At 52.7% G+C, this 25,890-nt stretch overlaps 1 protein-coding gene across 1 annotated transcript; it reads right to left on the reverse strand.

Moving 5' to 3' along the window:
* Positions 1 to 32: 32 nt before the first annotated feature.
* Positions 33 to 20,924, reverse strand: AO090011000043 (uncharacterized protein; the record flags this gene model as incomplete). Its single annotated transcript, XM_001825686.1, has 5 exons — positions 33 to 9,026; positions 9,082 to 16,929; positions 16,997 to 19,212; positions 19,268 to 20,348; positions 20,406 to 20,924. The coding sequence occupies 5 exons, from the start codon at positions 20,922 to 20,924 to the stop codon at positions 33 to 35; spliced, it is 20,658 nt and encodes a 6,885-aa protein (XP_001825738.1).
* Positions 20,925 to 25,890: the final 4,966 nt, after the last annotated feature.

Here is a 25,890-nt window from a genome sequence, read left to right on the forward strand (position 1 = left end):
CAGGGAAACAAGAAAAACAATCATTACATCGTTCAAGGAGTGTGAGTGTATAGGAGATTCACCATCTGTTCCATCGAGGAATGGTGAAGGAGGTCCTCCAGGCGAAGCTGAGGTGCGTGCTCTTGCAGTCGCAGAAGCACTTGTGACAAGCCCATAAGTTCACCGCCTGCTGTAAAATAGCATTCTGTTGGAGACACGATTGACTTATTCGTCGATGGCAGAGTGTCTGTCCATGCTTGATGCACGGCCTCTCGTAAAGCAGCGACCTTAGGCTCGGAAAAGTCCGCGCCAATGACAACATCTGGTACGGAGGATTCTCTGACCATTGGAATCAAAGGCCGACCGGCTTCAAGTTCCTCCACCGATGGCAGGAAGGTAGTAGAAGGGCTCGAAGAGAAGGAGCGGATTGTCAAGCAGAGTTGGTCAAGCAAATCCTCCGCCTGGATTGGGGACATGACTGATGTCGCTGTAATGAGGTCGATGTCAACATGATCACCTGCGGGAGTCGATAGAATTGATACATCCATAAGGTCTAGTTCCGAGCCAATGAAGCCAGGCTCATAGGAGCCATTACCCATCATCATAGCCCGGTCCGGATCAATATTCTGGTGCTGGATGACGCTGCTGAAGCGCATCCACCGCGGCCAATCAGTGCACTGCTCGACGATTGAGCGGAATCCGAGTGACTCAAATGGCATGTTGGCCACCTGCTGGTTCTGGATAGTGCGAAGAAGGTCCATTACAGTCCAGTGGTCCTTGAATTGAGCACGGACGGGGACCACATTAAGACACGGGCCGACAATCCGGTCGATGTTGTCAATTGCCAAGTTGCGGCCCGAGATGGTGTGGCCAAATACAACATCCGGCCGAGCTGCCATGCGAGCCAGGACTAGGGCCCAGGCGGACTTGGCAACAGTTGCAAAGGTGATGCCCTCGCTCGTGAGTTTCGTATTCGGCACCCGGCGCCGAACGGTGATAACCTCATCAGAAACATCTCGGAGGCCCGGCTTGTGGCGCTCCACAAAGTTTGTCATCGTTGATCCCTCCAGGAGGGATTGCCAGTGTTCAATGGCAGCAGCGTCATCGGAGGCTGGACAGAACGAAGTGAAGGTCGAGAAGGACGGGCTTGGAGATAGGGCTTGGCCGGCATAAGCGTTCTGCAAGGCTTCCCAAATGGTGGGAAGTGAGACGCCGTCGTATTGTGCGTGTGAAATGCGCATGATGAGGCGATGCGCGTGGCCGCGTCGCTGCTGTGCCAGAACGAATTGAATGAAGGGCTTTTCGATTTGAAGATCGCCGGCTTTTCCTTCCTCGTACACTCTCTGGGTTGTTTCGTCGAGGTCATCAGTGGGAATAACCAGGAAGACCGGATCAAGTTGCCGGAGGACTACCTGCCAGAATTGGGAATCATGTTCTGTGAAGACGGTGCGAAGAATGCTGAAATGCCGTACCAGCTCGAAGCAACCCTGGCGGAGACGGTCAACATCCACCGGGTCGGAGCTCTCGAAGTAGAAGTAGTTGAGCATCCATCGGGGCCGCGTCATGGCACCGATCAGTGCGATTTCCTGCATGCTGGTGGTGGGGCAAATCTCCTCAACCTGGCCTTCTTCGACTCCAACTTTCGCAGCGATTGTGTCCAGGAGGCTGGAATCACAAGTTGATGATCCTTTGCTCGGAGACAAGACAGGAGTCCCATCCCCAGGGGTGACAGGTGCGTTGGCTGTAGCCAGAGCGGCGATGTCGGCAAGAGAAGGATGGTTGAAAATATCAGCGACACTCAGGAAGATCTTGGAGGCACGAGCGAGGCTAACTAGCTTCATGGCAACGATAGAATCACCGCCCAGAGCAAAGAAACTATCGTCTGCCCCGATCGACTCACGATTGATCATAAGCACTTCCGCCCAGAGTCTAGTCAGTGTGAGTTCCATCTCCGTCTTGGGGGGCCTCTTGCCGGCGGTGGCCAGCGAATAGGTCTGCAGTTGGACGTCGGAGAGAGAATCGACCATGCGACTAAGCATATCCCGATCCGCTTTGCCAAAGGAGTCGGTTGGCATGGTCTTGAGGGGAATGAATAGGATGGGCAACAGGTAGTGGGGAACGGAGGTTTGCAGTGCAGATTGGACTGTGGTGAGCTCCTGCTGCAGGTTGGTAGTCATTGTATCGGTCAGACTGTCGATTTCGACGTCTGGAGACTGTATGGACTCATCGTAGAGGTATGCAACTAGCATGTTCCTGTTGCGGGACGAAACCAATGTAGTGTCCACCAAGACATCGTATGTGGAAGGAATGTGAGACTTGATTGTGTGCTCGAGCTCACGGGGATCGATGCGCTGACCGTACATCTTAAGTTGGGTATCTTTGCGTCCCAGATACTCAATGCTACCATTGACATTGAACTTAACCATGTCGCCGGTCCGGTAAACTCGAGCGAAGCCATCAGCAGGATATATGTGTTGCATCCAGTCGGGGCGATCGACGAATGCTGCCTCACTGGCTTGAGGATGGCCCATGTATCCCTCCGACAGGACAGGTCCTTCAATGACCAGTTCACCCAAGCAGCCCAGAGGCGCGAGCTTGTTAACGTTTTCCGGCTCAGTAACCCACAGGCGACAACCAACCGGGAATCCGATATTGGCAAATGAGTCCTTAGGATGGGTGAATTGTGACACGGAGCACCAGACCGATGCTTCGCTTGAGCCATAAGCGTTGAGGAGGGTATCAACCTTGCCCGCCCAGACCTTAAGGCTATCCTGAGTCGGACACTCTCCGCTCAGAACTAACGTCTTCAACTTGGGAACATCAGTCGGGCGCAGGCTGTTGGCGATGGTCGGGGTCAGACAGGCCCAGTTTGCGCCTACTCGGTTGATAGCAGAAGCCAGATCCTTAGTCTGATCATGTTCAGAGATAACACACACTGTGCCACCACTGAGAAGGGTTGTGAAGATCTCCGCGTAGCTGACATCGGATGTGTAGGCAGCAGCTTGCAAAACGCGGGATTTGGATGTAATCTTCACTGCAGAGCCATGGTTTCGAATACTGGTACAGATGGCCCTGTGGGCAATAGCCATGATCTGGGGCTTAGCGGTGCTGTCAGAGGTAAAGGCAAGGTATGCGGGCGATGAGGAGTCGACGGCTGTCCGAGCTCGGGGCAGGTCAGTACTGGTAGCCGCAAGCTCAGAAGCTGTGGTTGCATCAGCGATGACCACATGGCTAGACCCGATAGCGGCAGCCAGGTCAGCATACTGTGGCGCCGCAATAACATGATCAATGCCAGTGTCATGGGCAATGTCCGTCAGACGGGAGACGGAGTCCTCTGGGTTCAGATTGACGCATGCTCCGCCAGCCTTCATGATGGCGAGCTGTGAGACAATGGCCCACTTGGATTTATCAAAACACCAGCCTACAGTGCACCCCGCCGTCACCCCAAGCTTCACTAATACATCGCTGAACTGAGACGATAGCTGATCTAGTTCTTGATATGTCAGACTGCCATCCCAAGCATCTACTGCTTGACGCTGCGGGTGGAACCGTGACTGGACACTGAATAGATCATGCACACGAGCATTAACGGGTTCAATAGGGGCGCCCATCCAGTCGAGAAGCTGGTCCACGTCAGTTTGGCCAGCCATGGTGAGATCCGTCATGAGAGTGTTCTGAGGCAGGCGGAAGAGCTGTAGGATCAGATTCTCATAATGCTGCAGCAACCATCCCATTTGTTGTTCGGGAATCAGCATATCATCGTATCTGACACGAACATCGAGTTCCGAGTCACCAAGGTGACACTCCACGATTAGTGGGTAGGTGTCGAACTCAAACTGCACCGAAGAGACTAGTTCCAGGTCCAGATCGTTCTCTGAATCCTCCAGAATAGGTTGGATAACAAACAGATGACCGAAATCAGCAATGGCTGAACCGTTGGGCTGCATTCGGCGGATATTCTGTAAGCCAAACTGTTCGAAGGGTGTCATATCGAGAGCCTGCTGTTGAATGCCGCCCATGAGCTCCTCAATTGTCTGAGCTTGATCTAAGCGGACTCGAAGGGGTACCGTTGCGATCATCGGTCCCATTATGTCCGCAGCACCATGAAGCGAAGTACTACGGCCGGAGAGAACATGGCCGAAGACGACATCATGAGATGTAGTGTATCGGCTGAGGAGAAGAGACCAGGCCGATTTCAACACGGTGGGTGTAGTGAAAGTAAGGTTGTCCCTTTCCGGAAGGCGAATGTGCAGGGATCGTGTCTGGTTGGGTCGGAGAGATTTAGCAGAATGGGACGTGTTAGGGAATTGAGCGGGGAGATTTCCCTCAATCTGGGAGCTCCAGAAGGCCTCGGCTGCCTCACGGTCGCTGGTAGTGAGATGCTGGATGAATTTGCTGTATGGAACGACCGGGGGAAGGGCGGACAAGCCTTCCCGGTAGATGATCCCGACTTGCTCGAACATGGATCCCTGACTCCAGCCGTCGTAGGTAGCGTGATGAGAGGTGTGAATCAGGAACGGGCGTGGATCGTTCTGGTCGCCAGGAACGACAGCGTTGCGCATCAAGGGTTGACCATGGACCATAGGCGAGAGCTTATCGGCCCTCACGTACTCTTCAACAGAGTCCTCCCATCGCCAAACAAGCGGCTCGGAGATAACAACCTGGAAGGACTTGGAATCAGCTGTGTAGATGATCCGAGTACGCATGATCGGCTGGAGCTGGGCCAAAGACTCCCAGGCTTGTTGGTATTTTTCTAGGTCGATATCAACAGGAAGACGGAAGACCTGTCGCGACACATAAGCCGTCTCATCCTTGGCGGTAAGCGCCATTAGTGCTTCCTGAGAAGGGTTGCAAGGGTAGATATCCTCAATCACACTGGCATCCACTGCACATTGAGTGGTCGCTTGGGTCAGGATATCTTTGACTTGGTCGCCTGGCAACAGACTGAAAGGCTCCGGTGGCGCATCATTAACCTCCTTTCTGGAGGAAGAGCGGTCGAGATTCTCTGCCATCTTGTTCAATTTAGGATAATTAGTAACGTCAGCGACACTCATAGAAAGCCCTGCCTTGCTGCCGGCGGCGACAAGTTTCATCGCAGCAATAGAATCTCCGCCGAGGTGGAAGAAGTGGTCGTCTACACCGATGCTGTCGGTGCCGAGCACACGAGCCCAGAGCTGTGCGAGAGCCTTCTCTGTTTCAGTTGAGGGGGCTTTCTTCTCCGCTTGGGAAAGGGCATAGGAGGCTAGTGTCTCTGGCGAGAGGCCGTTGCCAACCGTCCTCAATACCTTTCGATCCAGCTTGCGGGAGGGCGATAAGGGCATGTGTGAGACAGGGATAAAGAGTTGTGGCACCATATGCTTGGGTAGAACCTCCCGCAGACGGGCTTGCAAGGCCTGGAAGCTTCGTCGAAGAGGGCCAGAGAGGGGAACAAGTAGGGTGTCAACGTCTCCAGAGGCAGCCTCAGGCACACAGATAAACGCTGTGAGGATCTTAAGACTACCACGAGACTTCGGTGTTAAAACTTCAACCGCCACTTGGTATGAGTTGTCGTCGTATACAGTTCGAATACGATGTTCGATTTCGCCCATCTCAATGCGTTGCCCGTGGAGCTTCACCTGGGTGTCTTTGCGGCCGATGAATTTGAAGCTGCCGTCACGGTTGTATCTGACTAGATCACCCGAGCGGTACATGCGACCGTTGCCCTTGTCGTGCGGAATCCACCATTTAGGGGGATTAATGAATGCTGCTGCCGTCTTTTCAGGCTCGTTCAGATATCCTCTGGCAACGATTGGGCCCTCAATGAGGAGCTCTCCAGTGGAGCCAATAGGCAACAGTCGGTCAATATTATCTGGGTCCACGACCCACAGAGTGCAACCCAGCCCTCGGCCAATGTTAGTAGGGTCTTTTGTGAAACTGGTCTGGGAATTGCAGGTGGTGCAGACACAGCATTCGCTGGGTCCGTAGCTGTTGATAATCTGAACATGGTCAGACCATAAATTGACGACCTCTTTCGTGAGTGGCTCCCCACTGAGAACCAGAGTCTTGAGGGTGGGAATACGACTGGGGACCAAAAGACTAGCAACAGTAGTGGTAAGTTCCGTCCAAGTCACACGGTACTTGGCCATAGCTTCCGTAAGGGCATTCATCCTTTCGTACTCTGAGGGAACACAGACACACCCTCCCAGCATCAATGACCCAATGATTTCGTCAAAGGAGACATCGAAGGTGTAGGAGGCAAACTGGAAGGCGCGGGTACCAGGACCGACAGACATTTCGCTGAGATGCGCAATAAGGCCGGTTACAAGGGAGCGATGTTCCAAGATACTTCCCTTCGGCTTTCCGGTACTGCCAGAAGTATATACGATAAAGACAGCATTGGAAGGCTGGGCAATGGCACCAACAGGCTCATTCGGGCAGGGGAGGCTGTCCAGATAGTCGGCGCCGATTGGGAGCACACCCGATGGAGGGAGTAATGAAGAGAGCATTGCCGATGATGCCTGGTCACAAACAACCAGGCTAGCATCGAGGTCGTCAAGCAAGAGCTGGATTCGGTCCCTGGGATGCTCGGGATTAAACATGCAGCAAACACCACCAGCTTTCATAACCGCCAACATTGCGATAATGGTCCATGAGCATTTGTTGAAACAAAGAGGGATAATCATCTCTTGTTTGACACCACGCGAGATAAGCTCGTGAGCCAACTTCTCGGCCAACAGGTTAAGTTGACTGTAGGTAAGCTCGACATCATACGAGGAGATGGCGGGAGCGTCGGGTTGCCTGCGAACCTGCTCCTCAAATTGGTAGTGGACACAGGATTGGATAGTTTCAGGGCGATCCTTGTTCCATTCAAGGATCTGCTGTAGGTCTTCCTCACTAATGGTTCCAATCTCCTCTAGCGCGTTGATACTATCGTCACCGCCTGCTTCTTGAATTGAGCTGAGACGCTCAATGGCACGGCTATAGCGACTGATGATCCGCTTGATTTCCTCACTAGAGATGACGTTATCGTCAAACTGAGCTTTGATGTCGACACCATCGTCGAGAAGGTTGCACTCTATGATCAGCGCATAGGGATCTTGGTCATCGCGGTGGCTGGTTGGCACAGGAGTGAGTCCCAGGAAATCAGAGGCCTCAACTGGTGCCGCTTTTGGTTGAATGACGAGCAGATTCTGGAATTCAACAGCTTCTTTGGCCTGTTCACTCATAAGGCGAATGTTCTGAAGGCCGGTATGCTCAAAGGGCACCATATCCAAAAAGTTCTGTTGGATATTTTGGAGGAAGTCGAGCGGAGGTTGGCTACCATCTACCGCGATGCTGACGGGAACTGTCGCAATGGTAGGACCAACAACCTGGTTGATACCTGCAAGACCTGCATTGCGACCAGAGACTGTGACCCCGAAAGTCACCTTCTCGGTTTCCGTCAGACCAGCAAGAACAAAGGCCCAAGCTGCTTTCAGAATGGTGGTGAAGGTGATGTCGGACGGCTCCCTCGACAAATGCACTGCGCGGGTTATGGCCTGGTTCGGGTATGGTTGGTAGGTGCGATCTTGCAGGATAGGGTATGTCACAGAGGGCTCGGCGAACTGAGCAGTCCAGAACTCAGTAGCTGATTCAGGGGTGATTCCCTTGATGTACTGAATAAACCGGTTGTAGGGAACCTCTGGCAGAGCCATCTCGTTGTTGTATTCAGCAGAGACCTGCTTAGTAATGATAGGGATGGTCATTCCATCGTAGATTGAGTGGTGGGCAGTCCAGACAAAGTATTTCTGCGTGGCAGCAGATACTATTGCATAACGGGCCATTGGCTGGCCGTAATCTATTGGGTTTGACGAATCATTCTTCAGGTAGGCATCCAAATCATCAGCTGACTCCCAGGTCATGGTTTGTTTCAGGACAACTTGGAACAAGCCATCAGACGCGTTAACCATGCGAGTACGCAAGATGGTGCTTCGCTCTGCGACCCTTTCCCAGGCCTCCTTGAATCGCGGTAGATCCAATGTGTCTGGGAGGGCAAAGATTGTTTGATTAGTGTATGAGGCGGCGTTTTGGCGGTTCAAAACCATGAGGCCTTCCTGGAGGGGTGTGCAAGGGTAAATATCTTCAACGGCGGTGCGTGAAATACCACACAGCGAGGCGGCCTCAGTAGCGAGCCGCTCCGAATCAAGCTGCGGTGGTAGCAGGGAGAATGGCTCCAACTGGTGCTCCTCACTTTGGTCAAGCAGGCTAAGTTCCTTGGCCATTGCAGACAAGGTAGGCTTCTGGAAGACTGAATTGATGGTGAGAGCAAGACCCTGGTTCCTAGCGGCGGCCACAAGTTTCATAGCTCCGATTGAATCACCACCGAGGCGGAAGAAGCTGGCAGAGGGGGTAACGGTGCTGCTATCCGAGAGTTCGAGAACCTCAACCCAGAGAGCAAGCAAGATCTTCTCATTTGCGGTCAACGCTACACACTCCTCAACGGTCACGAGTTGATACTGCTTCAGTTGCTGTTCATTCAGACCGTCAACAAGCTTCTGCAGGGCCGCCCGTTCCAATGGGAGACCGTTGACAGGAAGGTAGAGCGTTGGGATCAACTCTTCTGGCAGATAGCTTCCGAGTGTTTCTTTAAGATCTGTAAATTTAGCCCGATGTCCGTCAGTGACAGGCATCAGAGACACCTCTGCCTTGGCATTGTTGACCTCAGAGTGGAAGACGGCCATGCACTGGCGTGCACCCAGCTGATTCAAGCTTATCACCTCAACAACAGCATCCTCCGTGTCTGGCAGGGCCATCGAAAGTCGATTTTGAATGGAAGCCAGGTCGAACGTGCGACCATTCAACGTCCGACTGACAGCCTTCAATCTCTGAAGCTCTTCGCCGCGCGAGTGTGAGATGACATCCACGCTCGACAAACTCATTTCAGGGGTATCAGCAAGAGTCGCGAGCACATTAGTGAAAGCTTGCATCAGTTCGTTCGCTTGAGAGTCGCTGAGGATGGCCGTAAGATATGTCATGTGGATCTCGACACCAGGTACATCGTGGGTGGTGATACACAGACTGATGTCATACTATCGTACAAGTTAGTAAGATCTATGATTTCAGCTCTGGGATTGATAGAATTACCTCAGTTGGATCGGCTTGGTCCACGATATGGAAATCAACCTGAGGAGCTGGGCCTCGGCTGGGCTGCCGTTGCAATGACAGGACGGTATTGAATAAGGCCACATCCTTGTTGCCCAGCTCATGTTGGATCGCTGCGAGTGATGTCTGTTGATGAGGAAGGCTGTTCATATAGCTCAGTTGAATATCCTTCAGCAACTTGTAGACCGACATGTCATCGACCAGCTGCATTCTGGAGACAAGTAGGTTGATGAACGGGCCCACTGCGTCATAAATTCCATCAAGGGGCACGTCACGGCCCGAAGCCATGTAGCCGAACATGACATCTTCCTGCGATGTGTAGGCCCGGAGGACCATTCCCCAAGCAGCCTGGACAAGGTTGCTCATAGTAATACTTTGTGACTCGCAGAACCTTTGCAGTTTTCCGTCTTCATCGATATGAATGAGCATGTCTTTGTAAGTCTTGGTCTCAGACCCGCTGTCTCCGTTGCCGATACGCATGTTGGGGAAATGGCAAGACTGAGCACCAGCCAAACGGTCGGTCCAGTACTTGAGGGACGCAGATTTAGACAGGCCACCCAGGTAGCGAATGTATTCGCTGTATAGGGGGCCTGGCCCAGCGGGCAACGTATTTTCATACGCAGAGACAAAATCGCGGACTAAAAGTGCCAGCGAGGTGCCATCGACCAGGGTGTGGCTCAGTTCGATTTGGCAGTAGATCGATTGGGGGCCTTCACAAATGGTCAGACGGTGACCAGGAACGGGCTTGGTGTAGTCTGGAGATTGCTGGCCTTGGAAAAGCGAGACAACATCCGTTCCGGAGAAAGTGAGGCGCTGAACCGCTGCTTGGTATGATCGCAGTACGAGCTGGTCATAAACCCCATCTCCAGACAATGAACCGATGAAGACCGTTCGCAAGATAGAATGACGGTCCACGGTTTGCTGCCATGCTTTTAGCAGACGTGGGAGGTCCACGGCACCAACATCCGATCTAGGTACAACTTCAAAAAGCTGACGAACCTCATAGGTGCCAGGTCGTCGGGTCTGACTAAGAAGGATACCCTCCTGGATTGGCGAGCATGGGTACAAATCTTCCACGTTGTCAGGAGAAATTCCCAGTGCCGGCAGGACAGTGTTTGTGAAGTTCGACAAAGCAGGGTAACTGATCTTCATGAGAGGGAAGTCACTGAGGGTATGCTCCACCGAGCTGGCCACTAAATCTTGAACGGCAAATTGGATGGCCTTCTCGCATCGGTTGATCCAATCACGGACCTGTTCCTGGCGGCCCATATCGCGATTAAAAAAGAACGAGACGCCCAGCTGACCGAAGGAGACAGCGGCAGAGATATCAAAGACCGCCAAGCGACCCATGCCCTCACCGATGTTCTGGACCTCTTCATCCACACGAAGGGGCTCTTCTTTCAACAGAGCATCACTTCGCTCCAGTTGTTGTGCTTGTCCGAGATAGTTGAAACAGATTTCCATGGCCCTGTGATCATTGAAAGCCTTGCGACCTTCGGCACTGTAATGGCGGCAGCTAAAGTAAGAGAAGCCATTATCGTTGAAGGAACGACGAACATCTTTTGTTCTCTTGATACCATCCTTGATACTTTCATCCTTCCTCATACGCCTGTGCACTGGATAGAAGGTGGTAAACCATCCGACCGTTTCCGATAGGTCGATGGAGTTATCCCACGGTTCTCTGCCATGGCCTTCGCTGAAGATCGCAGGCACTGCACGGTCTGTGAAGGTCTGGTTGAAGGATTGCTGGATGGCCGCCAGGAGGATGTCAATAGGTTCGGTTCGGAGTGCTGTGTTTGCCGCTCCAAGCAGGAGTGAGGTGGTGTTGTCATCAATGGTGAAACGAACTTCCTCGACATTCTTCCATGTGGGTAATTCTTGCATCCCCCAGTATAGGAGGTTGGCAGGGGGAATGTCGGTTGGCAATACCGACTTTGGAGCCAGTTGCTCTCCGAAGTGGCATTGCTCTTGTGCCCAGTTGTGGAATGGCATCGGAGCATGAGGGCTGCTACCTTGTGACAACAAGGAGGCTTCCAGCTGAGCGACAATGACATGCCATGAGACAGCATCAACGACCAGATGATGCGCGATGAGAGAGAGGAGTTGTCCCTCTCGGCAATCAAGACTTGACTCTCCTCTCTCCTCGTCACAAAGATTAAAGTGATCCACAACAAAGATCGGTCCGTTCTCGATGTCGACGTTGCGTTGAGAGGAGTTAATCACGTCGAGCATCTCCTGGCGGCTGGCTGCTGAATGAAAACCAATCTTGAAGGAGCCATTGGACTGGCTCTGCACCATCTGCGACCACTCCCCGTTGTCGCCTCTGATAAACTTCGCACGCAACATGGAGTTCCTAGCCACAATTTGCTCAATGGCAGATGAAACTGCGGCTGTCGAGACGGGGCGGGTCAAGCGCAACAAAACGCTCTGGTTGTAATGATGCTGGGTCGCCTGGCGCACAACGTCGTTGAAGTACACCTTCTGGATGGGCGATAGGCCGAAGGGCACATCGTACGTTTCTTGTCTAGTGACAGCGCGGTCGCCGAGTGAGCTTGCACGGCTGACCACTGCCGCCAACGACTTCGGGAGCAAAATATCTTGAACTGTAAGCTTGATTCCAGTGGCTCTGCAGCGGGAGACAACCTGCATAGCAGTGATTGAATCTCCGCCCAAGCTCATGAATGATCGGTTCAAGCCAATAGACTTCTCAGGGATATTCAGAACTTGACTCCACACCTGTGCCAGCTGCTTCTCCAGGGCGGTTGTTGGCAGATTAACACTGGCGGAGGAGATATTCACAATCCTGCGGTAGGTTTCTTCGGTTATGTCGGTGACCCAGCGTGTGATCGGTACGCGGTTAATCTTCCGTGATGCAGTCAACGGGATGGAGTCCAAGACAATCCAGACAGAGGGAACCATGTAGCTAGGCAGTACGCTCGACAGTTCCTCCTCAATCTCCATGATAAGTGGCTGAGCCGTGGACTTCGCATCATCAGAAACGAGCTCGACGCAATCGCCTTCAAGGGCCAATGGTTGAAGATCTGAAAGTGCCACCACTGCAACGAGCTTGCCTTTACAGGGGCCGGCCTTGGGAAGGGTGACCATTCCGGCCTCGACCGCTCTTTGAGCACGGAGGTGGAACTCAATCTCGCCCAACTCGATACGCTGGCCGTGGAACTTGACTTGGCTGTCCTTACGACCGGCAATGTTCAGAGTTCCATCGGGGTTGTAACGAACGAGATCACCAGTGCGATAGAATTTGTACTGAGGTGTCTCCTTTCCTTGCATCCATGCTGGGCTCTCAACGAAGGCATCTCTCGTCTTTTCCGGCTCGTTCAGATAGCCTCGTGCGACATTCGGCCCTTCAATGAGCAGCTCACCCACACAGCCGACAGGGGCAAGGCGATTATAGTCAGAAGTTTCCACGACCCAGTACCGGCAGGCGGTGCCAGTGCCGATGTTTGCAGGCGAGACAGTAGCACTCGGGTTTGCATGAGATGCCCAAATAGTACATTCTGCCGGTCCGTAAGAGTCAATCATGTTTACTTGGCTTGCCCAGCGATCGACCAGGCTTTGCGAGACGGCTTCACCACCAAGAGTGAGTGTCTCCAGATGAGGAACCTCTTTGGGGTCCAACAAAGCAGCGACTGTCGGGGTCATGAACGTCCATGTGATTTGCATAGAGTTGATCACCCCAGCAAGATTGTTGATTCGGTCGTGCTCAGTGGGAATGCAGAGAGTGCCTCCCTTCATCAGCGTAAAGAACGTTTCGCCCATGCTAACATCGAAGGTGAACGAAGCAAACTGCAGCACCCGGGAACCTGGTCCACCAAAGCCTAGACCTTCACCGTGCTGGGTGGCCACGGTGCAAACGGAATTGTGCTGAACGATGATTCCCTTGGGTTTTCCAGTACTACCAGACGTAAAGATCATGAAAACTGGGTTGGTAGGCTGGACTTGAAGCGAGGCGAGCTGGGATGTCGAGACAGGAGCCAACTCTTGGATTAGTGTCTTGGTGATCGGGACAACGGAAGCTGAGACGGATCCAAAGAGGCCCTGGTGTTGAGGCGAGGTAAGGACGAGGTGGGAGCCCGTGTCTTCAATTAGGGCCTGAAGACGGGTTACTGGGTGGTCAGGGTTCAGCATGACGCAGGCTCCTCCTGCCTTGATAACGGCGACCATGGTGACCACTGTCCAGACGGACTTGTCGAAGCACAGAGGCAGCAGAGTCTCGGGCTTGACGGAGTATTCGCTAGACAGATGATAAGCCAATCTTGAGGACAGCTCATCGAGTTCACGGTAGGTCAGATTTCCGTCCCACGCCTCAATGGCCATATTTTCGGGGTTGAGAGTGGCTTGTTGGGAGATCTTCTCGTGGACACACTCATTGACCGCGGTCGGTGCTACAGCGTTCCACTCCCAGATCTGCTGCTCATCCTCTTTGCTGAAGAGATCGATATCCCCTAGTTTCACATCGGCAGACGGACGAATGATCTGTCGCAAGACATGTTCAAAGTGACCCAGAAGCTTCTCCGTCAAATCTACTGACAGAACATCATCATCAACGCGAGCTTCCAAGTGAACGCTGCCATCTCCGAGGTTACATTCAACAACCAAAGCATAAGGATCGAATTCCGTCATGTCTGTCGGGACGGCTTCGAGCTCAGCAAATGCCCGTCTCCCATCTGCCTTAGGCTGGACGACGAAGAGGTTAGTGAAGTCAGTTGCTGCCAGCACCTGGGGGCTAATCTGGCGAATGTTTCGCAATCCAACATGCTGAAAGTTCATCATCTCGACGTTCTGCTCATGTTGGCTCTCAAGGAAGCTTTGGAGGGATGCCTCGGAGTCCAGGTGGACATTCATTGGAACGGTTGTGATCGTGGGACCAACAATGCTCTCAATGTGGGGGACGAGGGCGTCACGTCCCGAAAGCGTCAATCCGTAAAGAATGTCCTCGGAGTCAGTGTACCGTGCCATAACAATAGCCCAGGCTGCTCGCAAGAGGATAGCCATGGTCAGGCTAGATCCAGGCTCTAAGGCTACCTCGACATCACGGTGGCAGGTTTTCTTCGCTCTGGGTTGGTAGGTAGCGTATGGCAACCGAGGGAAGGAGGAGGGTGGTTCTTGAGGAGCCATCGAGCGCCAGAATTCCTGCGATGCCTCGGGGTCGGTTTCCTGGATGTATTCCACGAATTGGGCGTATGACGGCGCTGTAGATGGAGCGACGCCTCCTGTATAGGCCTGTTCCAGCTGTTCGAACAAGAGTGGAACAGTCCATCCGTCATACATGGCGTGGTGAGCAGTCCAGACGAAGATAGAAGACCCACTATCTTCAACGATCGCATAGCGAGTCAACGGAGTGCCGCTGGTCACAGAAATGGCATGGTCGCGCTGGAGATACTTCTCCAAGGAAGAGTCTTGTTGCCATTCGAGCTTAGCAGCGTCTTCCGTCAACACAACCTGATACGATGTAGAGCCGATAGTAACAATACGGGTGCGTAGGATGGAGTGGGCGTCAACCAATGTTTGCCAGGCGTCTTTGAATCGCTGTATATCAAACCCAGCTGGCAGTCGGAATGCCGATTGGGCGACATAGGCACCAGTATGGGTGTTTGACATTGAGAACACACCCTCCTGGAGAGGGGTACAAGGATATACATCCTGGATGTCGCTGCGTGCAATAGAGCAATGGCCTGCGGCTTCCTCCAGCAGCGCGTCCGTATTGGTGGCATTATTTAACATCGAGAATGGTTCATAAACATTCACTTGTTCGTCAGCCTTGGCTAATTCCACGCGTTGGGCCATTTGAGACAACTCCGGATACCGGAATATATCAGCGACAGTAAGAAGGAGGTTTGCTTCCCGTGTTGCGACGACCAGTTTCATGGCACCAATTGAATCACCCCCAAGTCGGAAAAAGTTATCGTTGCGGCCCACAAGGCTAGGGTCTTTTCCTAGGACAGCCGCCCACAAAGTCCGCAGCTGCTCCTCTTCCTTGGTCTGGGGAGCGGCCTTATCCTGGTTGGCTAAGGCGTACATCTCCATCTGCTCATGAGAAAGGCCGGGGACGGCACGTCGGAGCGCGATCCGATCGACCTTGCCCGAAATGGTCATTGGGATGTGAGAGATCGGGATGAACAGGCTGGGAAGCATGTACACGGGCAATGTATCTGACAGGACCTTCTCGAGGACCCGCAGTTTGGCCGTGAATTCGGGCGATAGTGGGACAAAGAGTTCATTCTCCGTAGAGGATGCGTTCTCCATCTTGAGGAAAGCAACCAATGTTTGAGGAGGCAAAACAACCGAGTCCACAGTGACGTGCGCGGCACCCGGCAGATTCTCCAGAATGGCATGCTCAATCTCGCCCAGCTCAACACGCTGGCCTCGGACCTTGATCTGAGTGTCCTTCCGGCCAATGAACCGAAGCTGGCCATCCGGGTAGTAGCGGACCAGATCACTGGTTTTGTAGAACCGGCGTGGCTGTCCATTCTCGGGCTTAGGCAACCAGGCAGGATCTTCGAAGAAAGCTGCCTTTGTCTTTTCAGGCTCATTCAGGTATCCCCGAGTGACCAGAGGGCCCTCAATGATCAGTTCACCAATGCAGCCAACGGGGAGAAGCTTGTTAGTATTCTCAGGATCTGTCACCCAGAGGCGGGTTCCAACAGCATGTCCTAGTCCGGCGGGGTCGCTGTCTGCGGTCAGGGGTTCCGTTCCCATGCTGTAAATGGTACATTCCGTAGGTCCGTAGACGATGCGCAACTCCAGAGCATCGGTCCATGGGGCAATATCTTCGCGTGAGATCGCTTCACCTCCCAGGACGACTGTCTTCAGCGTAGGAACGGTTTCTGGGGAGAGCAGGCCGAGAACCCGAGGTGTCAGGAAAGCCCAGTTGACCCCGAGTTTATTGATTGCGCCGGCCAAATCATCGACGCGGTCTTTCTCACATGGGATACAGACCGTACCACCACGAGTCAACGTGGTGAACGTGTCAGAGACACTGGCATCGAACGCGTAGGCAGAAAACTGCAGGACACGCGAGCCTGGTCCGACACCCCATTCGGACCCATGAGCTTGAATGCTGGTGATGAGGGAGCGATGCTCGAGGACGATACCCTTCGGCTTTCCTGTACTGCCGGATGTGAACGACACGAAGGCTGGGTTAGATGGTTGCGCCTGAGGGAGTGTGCAGTTGTCGGTAGGAGCAGGAAGTTCGTCGAGGAAACTTTCATCCACGACAACAATATGCTCCACGAGGCCTTCGAGCAGTTTGGCGTGTTGCGCTGAAACAACTGCAACACGAGCCTGGCATCCATCTAAAATATCTTGAATGCGGGATAGTGGATGCGCAGAACTCAGACCAACACCAGCACTTCCAGACTTCATGATCGCCACCATAGTCACCGTTGCCAATCGCGACTTCTCGAAGCAATGGGGAATCAACACCTCTGGTCCAGCCCCCAGCTTCGCTAAGTGATGGGCTAGCTTTTCGGACAGCAAATCGAGCTCGGAATAGGTGTACTCGCCATCCCAAGCGCACACTGCCTGCGCATCAGGTTGCTTCTTGACTTGATCGTAGAAGTATTCATGCACACAACCAGACTCCGCAACTGGCTCAATCTTGTTCCACTCAAAGATCTGGGCTCGGTCCTGTTCATTAAATAGGTCAATATCGGTGGGCTTGACTCCGCCTTGGTCTATAATTCCGTAGATTGCGGCGCTGAATGTATTGGCCAGATTCATGGCATCACCCTGTGTCAGCGAAGAGGACCAGTAGCCGATCGAAATCTCAACATCATCAGTAGTAATGTCAATAGCAACTGCGAGATCGAACTATTAAAAGAAGCATCTGTTAGTGACTTGCTCTGGGGTTCAAAGTGGGTTGTGGCGTTTCACTCACATCTGTCGGGTCATCTTCTTGAACCGCCCGGAAAGAAAGCGCATCCCCAAATTGCTGGTCCGGAACACCTTTCTGGAGAGAGATGATGCTGTTGAACAAGGGCATACCGGATAGGTTCAGACCATGCTGAATCTGTGCCAGGGAGCAATGCTGGTGGGCCAAAGCGGTAAAATAGTCGTTCTGCATGGTGTCGACCGCGTCCAGAGCAGCCTGGTGCTGATCCAACCGCACCCGACAAACCAGCATGTTAATGAAGGCTCCCACAGCGTTCTCAATACCTTTCACAGGTACATCACGACCAGAGGCCACATAGCCAAAGCAGACATCGTCGGATCCAGTGTACGCCCGGAGAACCAAAGCCCATGCGGTTTGTATCACATTAGCAATAGTGACTCCATGTGCTACGGAAAACTTTGACAGATCCTTCATTCCGGCGAAAGGAACTTTCACAGACCGGATCTGCTTGGATTGTCCATCACGAGGATACATGGGAACAATGGTTGGCTGAACCCCTGCAAGGTAGCTGGTCCAGTGGCTCATGGACTCGCCCTGGGAGTGCTCCGGGGAAGAGATGTATTGGATGTAGTCACTGTACAACGATGCAGGCTCTGTGAATGATTTGCCGTCAAACGCTAGTGACATCTCCTGCAAGACTACCTCAGTGGACCCACCATCCACGATCGCGTGGCTGAGCTCCACCATCATGTAGACGTTGTCACCGCGGGTACGACAGATGGTGAGATGGTGCTGGGGTTCTGAGGCATTGTAGGTTGGCGAGGGCAGAGACTTGAGGAAATTGGTTACCTCCGCTTCATCATCCGAGCACATGTACTCGCAGCAATGAACGCTGGCAGTGACGTTCTTGAGTACGATCTGCTGGAAGATACCACCGGCGTCGACGAAGATGCTTCTGAGAGATTGATGGCGATCTACAACACCCTGCCAGGCACGCTGAAGACCCAAAATTGTGGTCGTCGCATCCATAATGGAGAGCACCTTAAGGACACGTCGAATTTCATACGTGCCGGGAAACTTGACCTGGCTCAGAAGAATTCCATCCTGGACAGGGGAACAGCCGTAGATATCTTCCACATCGTCCTTGCTAGAGAGACCAGCTTTGGACAGAAGCGCGTCGTCGATGGCGGCGGTTCGCTCAGCGGGCGTGGAAGCAGGGGCAATAACGGTGTCCTCCTCCACAGACACCTGAGATGAGCGGACGGTCTTAGAAGCCAAGTCAATCAGGCTTTTGGCCCGAACCACATCGAGCACCGAGACCTTCAGCTGTTCCCGGCGGCACCGCGCCACCACTTTCATGGCCGTAATCGAATCACCTCCCAAAGCAATGAAGGACCGGTTATGCTTCAGCTTCGGCAGTGGAAGGCCCAATTCCTCCGCCCAGATTTCTTGAAGAAGAAGCTCCGTGTCGGATAATTGCACGGTCTCGTTGGTTTCTTCTTCTTCCGCGATACCGGCGATTTCGTTGTAAGTATCTTCATCCATATCACGAACCCATTGATTCAAGGCAACACCATTCACCTTCCCGGATGTTGTAAATGGAAGGGCGGCCACCACCACCCAAAAGGTGGGTACCATATAGCCGGGAACCTGAGCGGCGAGACGGGTAGAAATCTCTGGGATAAATCCGCGGGCTTGCTTTCTCTGGTCGATCAACAGCTCGTGTACTTCGGCGTCTCGTGGCCCCTCATACGGGAAGGTATGGAGCGAGAGGACAGCCACCAGGTTTCCCTTGCAAGGCCCCGCCTTGGGAAGCAGGACGCGAGCATGACGCACCATGGAGTCCACGGAGAGACGTTGCTCGATCTCGCCTAGCTCCAAACGCTGGCCTCGAAGTTTGACCTGGCGGTCCTTCCGCCCAATAAAGCTAATCGTGCCGTCGCTGTTGTTTCTGACGAGGTCACCGGTCTTGTACAGTCGGAACGGGGCTGGCTTGGAGGTCATGTTTTGCAGGAAAACAGGTGCCTCGTCCAGGAATACCGCCTCGGTCTTCGCGGGCTCGTTGAGGTAGCCTCTTGCAACAATCGGGCCTTGGATGAGCAGCTCACCCACTGCCCCGATCGGGACCAGACGGTTGTGGTCATCCGGGTGCACGACCCAGCACACCGCGCCGTAGCCGCGCCCGATGTTTGCCGGGTCGGCGTCCGGAGTGAGATGAGGGTTGATCGTTGCTGCGACGGAACATTCACTGGGGCCATATCCTAATGACATTGGTTAGCAATTAGTTCAGCTCAGACCTGCAAGCACGGGACCTACCGTTGATCAGATGCAACTTGCCCGCCCAGGTCGTGACATCGATCTGGCTCAGCGCTTCACCACCAAGAGCCAGAGTCTTCAGAGTAGGCACATCGGCTGGATCGACCAAGCGCACCACCGAGGGAGTCATGAAGGTCCAGGTGATGCGCAGCGCGTTGATGATATGAGCGATTCCATGCTGTGCCAGCTCATCGCTGGGGAAGCAGACACAAGCACCGGTAGTGAGAGTGGTGAAGATTTCGAGCATGCTAACATCGAATGTGTACGGTGTCATCTGTAAAATTCTGCTGGTAGGGTCGATCTCGCCCGCTGTGACGTGCTGGATTGCAGCCGTCAGGAAGGACTCGTGTTCCACCACACAGCCCTTGGGGGTTCCGGTACTACCGGAGGTGAAAATAATGTACAGGATGTTTTTGGGTGTGACTGCAACCACTGGGGATGCTTTCTGCGCCGGGAGTGCCATCACACTTTCCTGGTGAACAGAGAAGACGTTGCAGTTGTCCTGCCAGAGCGGTTCATATTGCTGGGAGGTGAGGATCAACGGAGCCTGTAACTGCTCCATAATTTCCATCAAACGGGATCGCGGTTGTTTAGCGTCCAGATTCACAATGGCACCGCCCGCTTTAACGACAGCGATCATGGTGACAATTGCCCATTTAGACTTCTCGAAGAACAGGGGCACGGCCACTTCAGGGCCCACACCCCGGTCTACTAGATAGTGGGCCAGGCGATCTGTGAGCGCCTGCAGCTCGCCGTATGTCATGCACCCATCTGGGCCTTGGATGGCAAGTGCCTCGGGCTCTTTGCGGGCCCGCTCGTCGATGAGGTGGTGCAGGCAGCGAGAGACCACCTCGGGCATCCGCTTGTTCCATTCCCAGATTTGGTGCATTCCATCCTGGCTCATTAAACTTACCTCGGAGAGGGGGGTTCGGGGGGCTTTGATGATCTCACCGAGTACGTGGCTCAGGGTCGCCGCGCAGTGCTTTGCCTGCGAGGCAGGGATCAAGGAAGTCGGGCATTGCAGGTCGACGACAAACTGATCCTGTAGGTACCGGGCGTGAATGGCAAGGTAATTGCCCGGCTTGGTGCTCCTTGTTAGTATCACGGTCGATCAACATAGTCGCGCCAGAGTCCGTACCTGTTCCCGCTCTGGGGATTCTTCATCATACAGCATCACAACGCTGTTGAAAGCTGGACCACCCGCTCGGGCGGACAATTCCTGGAATTCGGCCGGTGTCATCAGGGCGGATGACGAAATACTGGCCTGTAGCGTCTCTTCCGCGTCGACGAGCGTCTTCAGCACGGACTTGCCCCCGTCGATCTCCGCCTGGTAGACGCCCACATGGGGCACCCCGGCGACAAATCGAACAAAGAGAAAGCCGACCGTCTCGGTGTCGGCGTACGCGGAGAGAACCATGGCCCAGGCGACATTCAGCACACTCAGGACCGACAGTCCATGTCGTTCGCAGAATGCAGCCAGGGCCTTTCCCTGGGACACAGTGCCCAGGTCCAGGGGGATTTGCGCCTGGTCGGTCTGTTCTTTATCTAAGATAACTCCGTCAGTAAGGGTGGGGAAAAAGAAGGAACTCCCCTTGGATCCCATAGGGATTTGGGCCGTGATGGCCTGGAATGCGGTGTAGTCTCCGGCGTCACCCATTGTGATTAGTGTTCTTTGGTGTTTGAGTTTGAAGGGTATTTGAAAATTGATAGGATTGCAATTAAAAAGGTAGAGGAAGAGGCAACAGGTGAGGGAGAAGTTGGCAAAACAATGACGGACGTAGTGTAAGGAGAGAAAGAATGATAAAGTCTGATTGCTTCACGGAAGATCAGAGCTGAGCTTTTCTATAGACCAGGCACGTTTGATAGATACGGTAAGTACATCGGCCAGAAGATGGGTAGAACTGGGTAGATATTAATCCTCGACGGCGACGGCAACTGCACCGTGCTATTCAGGAGCTCCAAAGGCGTCCACCAATCAACACGCTTCTCATCCGACATCGAGCTGCAGTCGTGGATTTCATGTGCATGTCAGACTGAGTGCCCTGCCATCCGCCTTGGTGCGTGGGGGCGGCTCTCCCATTAGGGCTGACAGTCCCCCCTGCCGACCTCGTGTCAGCCACGTTCTTGGAGCAGTCTGTAACATGTCACAGTCTGGCAACTAGTCTTGAAGGTGCGGCGCAGGTGATGATAGCCCCCAAAAGGATTCTTGCGGTCAGCCTGGGGGCCAGAGTTGCCTGAGGCTGCTTGTGTTCTTACACGCATCTTATCTTGCAGTAGCGTCGCGGTAGCGTGGATCCGTCCGAGCTTACTGCACAAATTGACCGTATATAGAAACACGAACGAACCACAATGACATAGAGAAGAGGAGTTAGCTCGGGTTAATCTCAAAGCCTCATCGCCATGAGGTGAGAACTGTCCGTTTCTGGCAGGTCAAGTTCCGGTAATTAGCAAGTCATTCTGAACCAAGTCCTCCGCCCCGGAAGAAATATGTAGAATAAGCTCCACATGAGAAAAGAAAGGAAATCCAATTACAAGATCCCATCTCTCGTGACATATGCAAGATCCATGCGCAAGTCAAGAATGTTGGTCCAAAGACACCTTGGGAGTCGTCTTACTCGAGAATCTAAACTTATCATTTTCTGGGGCTAGTGTGATAACGATGCCTGCAGAAGGACCCGTAGGTCACCGCCCCCATTTCTCCGCCGCTAGAGTTTCAAGTTTTAAGAGGGAATGTCGCGGCTGAGCACCTTCGTTGCATTAGCTTGACGCTTGAAGACCAACATTCCCTACATCAGTTTAGTGCGACTCATGAATACCATCTTACTATGTTGCAGTTGGGGGCGAGGACACGATTGCCCAATGGAATCCACGCCTGTTCGAAATTTGATTCCATGACTGCTATTTTGAGACAGATCGGACTTCTGCCGGTGGTTGGTGTAAGGTGATCTAAATAGAAGCTAAATGCCGAAGGGGGGCGGGACCCCAGTCGAGTATAATTCAATGCAGTATTATGGAGTAGAAAGGTTATATATAGACGAAAGGCCGATCCTTTGCGATGGGTCCTCCGCCGTCTCTGAAGATAGCCCACATCGCCTGGGTCATGTGTGGAGCTTCAAATCACGTCAAAGGCTATTGAATTCGCCTTTCGCACAGACTTCCTGCCGACAGTGATAGCTCTGAGACGGCCTCTCGCCGTCGGTGTCAACCATGCGGTCGTGCATTGGCCGTGCCAAAGTCATTGCAAATATTATTCTTCATCCCGAAAATGGTTTGAGCCATGCCATCTTCCCCATTTCAAATCAGTGGTCCGCAACGCGCATCATACGCGTCGTCGAGAACCTCACGATTGTCCTCCCGACACATTCTTTCCTTTAAACCAGCCGTCGAAACGGATTCGAGCCACATCCGTAGAGAGTTGCGCGCTTGCGATGAGGTTGTCGGTGTAAATGAACGGGTTTACGGAACAGTGCATACGGAGAATGGACCATGCGACCGTGGGGAGCTGTACAATTCCGACCGTCGTAGTTGAATCTCGCTAAGGATACCTGTGTCAGGTCAATAAGCAGATGATCTATCGATTATACATAGTGATTTTATCGTTCGCAGAGTCCGAATCACGATGTTCCCATTTTATGGCAGCGGGGTTGTGTGTGATCTCCAGGAGTCAAACATTCAACTGTAGACAGGTACATATACTGCCAGGCAAAATAACTGACCGCTTTCTTTCCCTCCGTATGAGCTTCACCGTCACGGTCTCCGATGTTAAGCTCTTTTGACGGGGTTGAACCCAAGTTGAACCCCTCTTGGCGCTTTCTGGAAACCCCGCTAAGTCGCTTGAGGAAAAGGCTTGTTCTGTGTAGTGTTTTAATTGGTTGAATGCGTTACTGCCCTCGGTTATGGCCGGGTTTAGCCTATAGTGGTATAGATTATGGACTAGTTTGACCAATAGAAGCCATCCATTTCACTCCACCATCTCTCCCCGATGAACAGAGAGGAAGACTGTTTACTCTGTAAAGACAGCAACGTTGACCTTCAAGGACTGAAATAAAGAGGTTTGGTAGACTGTGGCGAGTGGACTATTAGTTGGGCTACCAAATATGGACGCGAGACGCAATTACTCCAAGAATTAAGCTGTTTATCGCCTACGCCTACGTGAACGCTGTGCCATACTTAGATGCACTCCACAATATATCTCTCTACACCACGGTTATGTTTAACTTGAAGTCACCATCACTACGCACAACCCAAGGCATCAAAGGGCTGACCAGAGCTAATAATTCGATAATCCGAAACTCTCTCTCAAAATGACCAGGTTGAAATGAAAATTAAAGACAAGCTCATTCAAAGATTAGCACTTGTATAGGGACGGGAACTCTCCGACGCGGCGCGTCACCAATCACCACACCAATGTAGAGTAGCCATCGAGTAGAAGGGAGGTAAGACGTATTAATTTTATGAGATCTTTTATTGCTCATTCTCTTGTATACTCTAATCCATGTTTAATCTCCTCTCGACTCTATTTTATCTTTCATAATGTTCTCTTACCCTGAGGGCGTATTGTATGTATATACGACGTAAAGCCCAGCGGTAGAAAAGACCATACATTACCCACACCAGCATCTATCTCACAACAAAAAAAAAAAAAAAAAAAAAAGAAGAAAGAAAATAAAATAAAAAAGGTCTAAAAAATGGAAATTAAGCAATTTAAATGTCTATCGGACAGGATATAGGTATGCTTGCGCTGTGAAAACATCAACAACACCTTGAAACCGCGTGAAACAAGACGCGTATCATGAAACAAACACCGAATTTTCCCCGAGTCGACTTCTTTCTCTTCCCGCGGGAGAAGAGTCGTCAAGTCATGCAGAAAAAGAAACGCCACGGGATATAGAGAAAAGACCGAATCAAAACTGAGAAAAATAAAGAAGACAAAGGAAATCTGACAAAAGAAAAGGCAAGGAACGACTGAAAGGAAAATCGCTTCTTTGAAACCATGGATGTCCGTAACACCAGAAAACGCCGGGATATGCAGTCGAAGCAGATATAGACCAGGATTCGACCCGGTTTCCGCTTATCCGGTCCGACCCGACCGGGCATCTAAGCGCGCCCCATGGGCCACTAGCAACTGTACCACTTCCACATGCCCCTTTTCGCTGGCGACATGTAGTGGTGTCGACCCATGGTGGTCGCGAGCATTGACGTCGATGTGTTCGGTTGTGAGGAGCAATCGCACTACGCCCAGATGCCCGCACTGGGCGGCGATGTGCAGTGGGGTTTGGCCGCGTGAGTCCTGGACGTTCACGTTGACCCCGCGTTGAAGGAGCAGCAAGGAAACCACGCGCTCGGTGCCGTGGCTGGGTTCCTGAGGTGTTCTTGGATTCGACTGCGGCTGCGAGGGAGGCGGCGTGGGAATGCCATCACGGGGTTGGTGGTGGATGTCTGATACATTCTCGCTAGAGAGGTCGCCCGAGGGTATTATGCTGGGAAAGAGACATGGATCCTATCAAGGAGGTTAGTTCATGTCGGTCTGGGGATCGAAGCCATACGTCTTGGGCCGCACGAGGGAAGAAGAAGCAAGATAGACGAAAGAGAGATAGTCAGAGACTTACACTGCTGGGTGTCCATAGAGGAGGTTGGCCGAACGGGGGATCCGACATGGTCATGGGCAAATCGCCGAGGGAGTTGGTCGCAGACCAACTGCCGTTGTCTGATAAGTCGGCATTTTGCCAATCTGCTTGAGAGAGGTGCAGGACATCAGAGTCGGCGGAGAATAGACCGCTGGAATATTGGGACCAGAGGTCGTTATCGGCATATGAGATAGGCCAGGGACAGGGGTCAAAGGGATCCCCAGGTGCCAGCACCGGATCCAGGCCTTTCATCATCATTCCGACGGTCGAAGTTCGTGCAGGAGACGGACTCTGGGAGATGGACCACGCGGGACTATTCCGCATGATTTGAGATGGCAGGGTTCTTTTGCTAGCTCCAGAGTATCGCTACACCACCGGATGTACTGAGGCTAATAAAATTCTGGCAATATGGCTATGGTTCGTTCGGTCCGTCACACTTGTCCTCTTGTTTCTTTAATGTCTAAGGAGCGTGAGCTTGCTGATGGTGAGCTTACAGCTTCTTTACTCTGGGGGATCGACCATCTCAGCAACACCGAGTACTCGAACCTGATCTTGCCGGCAAACTGGGGCACTGGATCACCATCGCATGGACATCTGTAACAAGAGAACACCACACAGCCCTACTTGGGGGCGGTTACAGACACGGTGATCTCGCATTGTGCGTGAGATCTATGACGAGGGTCATCCGATCGAAAGGCTGAAACAGGGTAAAAGAATAAGCTATTACAAAAATAATAATAAGCTATCACGCTAAAGATGAGTCTGCAGGTCCCGTCATCCCTCACAGTGCATCTGCAACCTCATGCCGGATGTTGTGGGGGCCAATCCAACGAGAAAAGAAGAAGGATGAGAGAAAGACCCAAGAATGCCGGGTTTCGATCAGTCCACAAAGGAATAGACGGTGCATAGATAAACCTCGTAATCCACAGAACCTGTCATAATCACCTGTTACATCACCGATCCTCTGGAACCCTGGAAGGGAAAAGAAAAGAAAAG

This window comes from Aspergillus oryzae, chromosome 7, assembly GCF_000184455.2.
Source record: "Aspergillus oryzae RIB40 DNA, chromosome 7".
NCBI classification, from domain to species: Eukaryota; Fungi; Ascomycota; class Eurotiomycetes; order Eurotiales; family Aspergillaceae; genus Aspergillus; species Aspergillus oryzae.